Source organism: Aptenodytes forsteri, unplaced genomic scaffold, assembly GCF_000699145.1.
Source record: "Aptenodytes forsteri isolate BGI_AS27 unplaced genomic scaffold, ASM69914v1 Scaffold61, whole genome shotgun sequence".
In the NCBI taxonomy this organism is placed as follows: domain Eukaryota; kingdom Metazoa; phylum Chordata; class Aves; order Sphenisciformes; family Spheniscidae; genus Aptenodytes; species Aptenodytes forsteri.
The window spans coordinates 6,882,021-6,888,483 of NW_008794443.1; the positions used below are offsets into that span (position 1 = coordinate 6,882,021).

Genomic DNA, 6,463 nt, shown 5'->3' on the forward strand with positions numbered 1-6,463 from the left:
GGGGCGACGCGGCCCCTGGCGGAGAGGCTGGGAGACCCCTTGCGTCCCCCCGGCCGCGCCTGAGGGAGGCTGAACCCGCCTCCCGGCCTCTTCGGCCTGGGGAAGGGGGGGTGAGGGCTAGCAGAGGCCTCCCCTCCCTCCTTCCGCAAGGGGGGTGTTCCCTTGCTCACCAAGCCTCTTTCCCCTTGGGAGCCGGAGGAACTGCGGACTCCTCATTTCCCGGCGGGGAATGGCTATGATTTCTGCTCCCTGTTGGGTCGGGCCTGCCCTTATCGGAACTGGAGGAAAAGGAAAAGAACTCTTCTCCTTTCTGCTCCCTCCCTCACCCCCCAGCTGTCTTGGGAAGACTCTCATGGCTCTGTCGAGTGGGGTTTGGGAGGCAGTGCTGCTTGGCTCTCTTTCTTTATGCTTCACTCTGTTGTTCCTTGTCCCTGTTTTGACAGGAAAAAGTGAAGCAGGAATGCCTGTTCTTCCCTTGCTTAGGCAAGGCTGTTTTTCTCTGCTGCAATGCAAAAAGGGTAGTGAAATCCAACATGGTTATGACATCATGGCTTTAGAAGGGATCCTGAAGTGACTGACTTAGACTGGACAGTCAGTGTCCACATGCACCATTTAGACTGGTGCATGATGTGAACAGAAAGTGAGCCGAGAGGGGAGGAAAAAATCTGTACCTCCAAAATGCATGTGGTACACCAGGAAGGTTAGAAAGATGTCAGTGTGATTCTTATAAAAAACAGTCTTTTTTAAACAGGAAGACATTAATGTTTTTTTGTTTGGTTGGTTTTTTTCCCCTTCAAGAAAGTAGACGCTGTGATTGGTTCTGTTAAAAAGCTCATTAGTGTGCATTTTGGATGTCTTCTCTGAAAAACTCTCTCAAGGGAGTCATCCATTCAGCTATGTCACAGTGAGGGAAGAAAAGCTTGAATGCTGTGTCATTCAATAATTAGAACATTTCACATAGTTTTCTGTAACAGTTGCAAGCAGGTGCAGTGTTTAGAGTCTGTCTGTTAAAACCTGGACACCTTCAAGCAGAATGGAGAACAGCTGGACAAAAAAAAGTGCATTTAAATGCTTTCCTGTTACCTTTTCATAGTTGTTGATAGACACACAGCGGATTTCTGTAAGTAATGTTGGTAAATAAGACAATATAGTTCTGTAAGGACATTACAGTAGCTGGTTTCCTTGCACAAAGACACAAATGATGCATTCAATCTGTTGAAACGCCACAGGAGCTCACGTGTATCCACCAAAATGTGTATCTTTAGGAATTACAGATGAGGTTCGGTTCTTACTGTTGTCAGTTTCTAAGTAGCTTACACTGTAGTGCTAAAGAAGCAAAACCAGTGCCCAGCTCCAATATTTAAACAACATGAGATGGTAGCTAAATGAACTCTGTAAGTTAAACCACTCTTAGATGCATTATCTGTATCCTGTATTTGTCCATTGCAGTAAATTTTACCTGGAGCTGTAGCAAGATTGGGGTGAAAGGGGCACCATCTTCATGCATTACTCATTTAATAAAATGTGAGTGAGGAATCAGAAAAGTAGTCTCTCTCTCTTCACCTGCCTTAGTATGTCACAACAGTCTTACCCTCTCCCTGTCAGGAACGAGTACAGCCCTTTTTAAAGGTGAACATTTCATACCCAGGATGAGGGGAGCAGCTGTCACCCTATGAGAACCAGAGAGGGGCTTTGTCTGTTCTCTGGGCTTTGCTTGCTCTCTGCTTCCATCCTGTATGTCTTGTGCCTGTCCGTTCCAGTTTACTTCCAGTTGAGTTGGAAGAGGAGAGCTCGGAAGCCCAATTTCATGTGGATGAGAGGAACCTCCTTTTTCTCTCTGGCTAGCAGCGAATCATCTAAAAATCAGATCATGGATGTTTGAGATTAGCCATGTGTGCTGGAGAAGAGTGCCGAGTAGGGTACACTTACTGGGTGGGAGGTAGGAGCGCAGTTACATTCTCTGTTGGACTGGTCGGTATACTAAATCATTGTCTTGTAGCTCTGGGCATTAAGCACTTGTGTAATAAACAGGTGGACTGCATAAACTTCACGCGGCTCATCACATAGGCTTTCCAGCAGAAAAAGCACACTCTTAAGCTGAATTGAGGGCAGATCCTATCCTTAAACGGTTGTATGTTTCTGACTGCATTTCCTTCTTGCCCAGTTTGGTGGCTCTTCCTGTGGGAAAGTGGCATTACTACTCCTTTCCTCTTGGTAGTCTGTCCTAATGCTGTGCAGTCTGTCCTTGAAGTCACACTACTTAATGCCATAGAGGCTTCAGCCTTAAGCTAAGAAATGGACTTCCAGGTTTTTGTACTGCTAAATCAATCAAAGTTTATTTTCTTTAATTTAACCTGGGGTTTTAAGATGGAGGCCATACAAATGAATATTTTGAGACTGTTGGGGAAGATCACTGTCCTGGAAAGGAACACGTTACTGTTAGGAATTCCTACGTGCAGTTACAAAATTTAGAAAAAATAAACTACTTCTATTATGAAATTAAAACTCTTGTTCGAGATCTGTTTTAGTTGAACTTCAAACTCTACGATACTCAAAGTGTAAATCTGATTGTTACGTTATGGATAAAACAGTGACTTTTTTTAATTGGGTATATTCGTTAAGATGTTCTAAAGTGAAAGATTCATGTGAAGTGTATAATTCTAAGGAAGTGTGACTGAAAATAAGTATTTCTTTTTTTTTGGATGCAGCTTCCTGTTTTCTGGCACTGATAGTGCATGGCGGCTTATCCTAACTCTGTCCTGAAGTGAGGTGGGAAATCTGTCTGATAATCCAGCATCAGTAAGACAGACAAGGTAATGAGAAATGCATGTTTTTGGAAAGGAGGTGAAAGAAAACCTGCAGATGGATGCTGTTTTATTTTTTTTAATGCTTTAAATTAAAAAAAAAAAACCAAACAACTTCTGGGCTTTTACCTATGCTTTTACAACCAACTTAGAGTGTTAATTAGGCTGAGCTGATGTGCCTGCAGTCAAGACTCCTATGTTGCAAAACATGAATAATGCATTAGCGAGCATTAACGATACTATAAACGTCACTGTTCCGTCATAGTGTCTCAGCAGCAACGTGGCTGTGTTAATTGCAGGTCCCTTTTCTCTGCAATTAGACCGTATCTGCCTACCTCCTGTTATGTCTGATTAGGAGAATGAGTTTTGTACAATAGTTGCTTGTCTCTTTTTTTGGATGTCATTGGGCTAAACAAAGGGATTTGCATGAAATGTTTGTTTTATAATTAAGTTAATTACAAAAAAAAACCCCAGAAATTGAATTGCAATCTAGAGATAGCATCATACTACATCTTTTTAATGCAAAACATTGCCATTGAAACAGCAGAGTTAAATATATATAGGTGCATCAAGTTATGATGTATTAAAGGCTTTAGCTGAGTGTCTTGTTTCTCTGGTAGGAGCGAAGTAATTTTCAATGCAGTACTTTAAAAATAGACTGACCAAAGCAAAATTCAGTTCTCTCATAAAGCACTGTGTTATAACGTCCTTAAAGGTAAAGGAGAAATACCTGCGTATCTCTACCAAGAATTCTTTTTGCACAAGAGAACAAACAGCATGCTTGCCTACATGTGGCTTTGGAAATGTCAATTTTGATGTGTAGGGTTGCCTACTTTTAAGATCTCCAGTATTTGTACTTCAGATGTTAAGATAACTGCTTCTTTAATTGCTCATCATTCCATATCTATTGTTTTGGCCCTGTCCAAAACGGTGAAGAAAGGACATTTGACTAGCTGTCTAGATCTTCTTTTTTTTTTTTTTTTCATTCCTCTGCTCATAACTTCTCTGTAGTTTCTGTTTTTCTTTTAAAGATAAGGCCTTTGTGTTTTTTAACGAGAGATGCCTCATACAAAGTGATAGTTTTTAAATTGCCTTATCTAAAGTGTTAAAGATATAACTGAAGTACATGCTGTGTGCTGCTTGGGCACAAGATGGCTTTATTGCACTTCCTTTTAAGTTGGAGCAGTTGTCCACCTCTCTTAAAGCACCAAGAGTAACCGACTGTTCTGACCATGTACACTGCATAACAGATTTGTGGCTCTGAGCCTAATGAGTAGCTAATGTGTGGTCTGTTGAGCAGCTTTTAAAAATCTAAAATCTTGGTTAAAACATGTCAGTCACAAAATTTTTCCTTTTTTTGAAATTTTATTTTCCTTTCTGGAGAGGAACCCTCCATGTGTTCTGATCATACAGATAATAAAACCAATGTTTAGCTCTTCATTTACTTGTTCATGAAATAATGCATGATTCAACATGATCCCCTTAGTAAAGCCACCTTACCACCTATAATCTTTGAAATAAGATATTTTGTTCTGGCAGTCTTTCCTTAAATTTAAAAAAAAAAAAGCAAAAAAGCCTTTTGCTGGTTATCATAATTATGGGGGATGTAAAAATAATCTAATAAGGTGATAATGTAACCAATAAAATGTTGTAAGGCTGACAGCTTTTGCTGCAATTTCACTTTCCCTGAGAGAGATGTATACATGTATCTCAAAAGCAAATCCTAGGGAATATTAGTTCCTTTATAGCTTTTTTCCATGACAGTTTACATCTGATATCTTACAAAAAAAACCCACCCAAGTTTGAAATTTCTAAATGTCACGCATATTTAAAAGCTGCCTGGCTTTTAAAAAAAAAAAAAAATTTACTTTTAAATTCTGAGCACTGGGAACTGTGATAACTGTGATAATTTGAAGTGTTGGATCTTAGAGTTCTTCATTGCCCGTGAGCTCAGTTAATATATCGTGCACTTTATTGTTTGAGAAATTAGTGCATCATAGGATGTGTCCGAAAGAGGTTCTCTGGAGAGCTTCCTGACAGTAATGCTTTCCAAAGATGGAAAGCTTCGGAACTGTCATCAGATACATTTAAATAACTAGCAGTTTAGTTTTCTAAAATGTTTTTAATGTTTTGTTGTTAACAGGTCTGCAGGCAATAAGGACTCCACCATGAATGGGCAGCTGGACTTAAGTGGGAAGCTGATCATCAAAGCTCAGCTTGGGGAAGATATTAGGAGAATTCCTATTCATAATGAAGATATCACCTACGATGAATTGGTGCTAATGATGCAAAGAGTTTTTAGAGGAAAACTTCTGAGCAATGATGAAGTCACAATAAAATACAAAGATGAAGGTAAGGTTTAATTACTACCATTGCTCTGATACGATTTATCTATGGACAGAAACTCTGAAATTCACCTCTTCAAAATTGTCCAAATTCATTGGCAAATGCAAGTGATTTCTTGTGAAATCCTTTGAATCAGACAATAGAAGCTGTATCTCTTGTGGTTATGCTGTCTTAACATAGTATTTCCTCTTGTTTTTCTGAAACAACAGCTATCTGAAAGTTCATTTTTTGCTGTTGCAGAAAGCTGATGCTATTGCAGGTCTCTCTTCTGTCCACTCATTTAACCATTTTTTTGTTTTCAGTGATAAAGTGGGTTTGAAGGCGAGGAGTGACTAAATGTGTGACTTAACGCAAGCTCTTACAGGGCTTTGAAAACTGGACTTATGTAGTAGTAATTCTTGATGATGTTTTCCTCCATCAGTAAAGATTAGAAGAAACTTTTATTTTAACCTGAAATACTTACTAAAAGTAATCTTGCCCCTGTGTGATGGTTTGAATCTGTCAGACATTGGTTGTTTCAAAGAAAATCTCGATCAATAGTGCTAAATAAACGCAACCTTAAGAAAGAAGGGCTTCTGCAGAATAAAAAGGGCCTTGTTTGAGATGCGTAGAAAGGGGGTTTGGAGGGCTTTTCCCTCTTCAAATGTCAGTGTGGGGCATGGATAAGTTACTTAATTTGGGACAGAGGGGTGGTATTCATAAAATGAAACTCACAATGAAGTGATAAAATCCAAAGTCTCTTAGTCAGATCAAAGATTGTGTGATAATTATGCTGGTGTACAGTAAAAGAGCTACGTTACTGAAGCATTCAGGTTCATTTTTCTTAATAGCACTAGGAAACTTTAGCACTGTCTGTGGTACCTAAAATGTCAAATAACTTTTGTTCCCTCATCTAGGCAATAAAATTTCACTTTGAATGACCCTGAGACAGTTTCTTCAGGTTCCCGAAGCTTTTGAGAGACACTGCTCATCAAAATTGATATTCAATGAAGGACTAATATTTTGGGTCTTGATCTCTAGCGGGAGAGAGCTCGGTGGATTTGTGGTGGTTTTGTTTTTCCTCTTATCACATAATTGATTTCTTTTTTCTTTCTGGAATAAGAACGGTAAAAGGAAATTGATGGATACTTTTTCATTAGGTTACAGCTTCTAGTCCCTTTTTTTGCATTTTTACCTGTTCTTTAAGTATAGTTCTCTGTTTTTGTGTATGCTTCTGTCTCTTGTCTTTTTTTAGAATCATAGAATGGTGTGGGTTGGAAGGGACCTCTAAAGGTCATCTAGTCCAACCCCCCTGCCGTGGGCAGGGACATCTG

At 39.5% G+C, this 6,463-nt stretch overlaps 1 protein-coding gene across 2 annotated transcripts in view; it reads left to right on the forward strand.

Annotated features, from left to right (window-relative positions):
• Window positions 1–2,711: 2,711 nt before the first annotated feature.
• TFG (TRK-fused gene) overlaps window positions 2,712–6,463 on the forward strand; it is a 23,147-nt gene continuing 19,395 nt past the window's right edge. For both annotated transcript variants that reach the window (XM_019474772.1, XM_019474773.1), the window contains exons 1-2: window positions 2,712–2,813; window positions 4,948–5,156. In XM_019474772.1, the coding sequence (XP_019330317.1) occupies window positions 4,973–5,156 (184 nt within the window). In that variant the 5' untranslated portion in view covers window positions 2,712–2,813; window positions 4,948–4,972. The remainder of the gene's footprint in view (window positions 2,814–4,947; window positions 5,157–6,463) is intronic.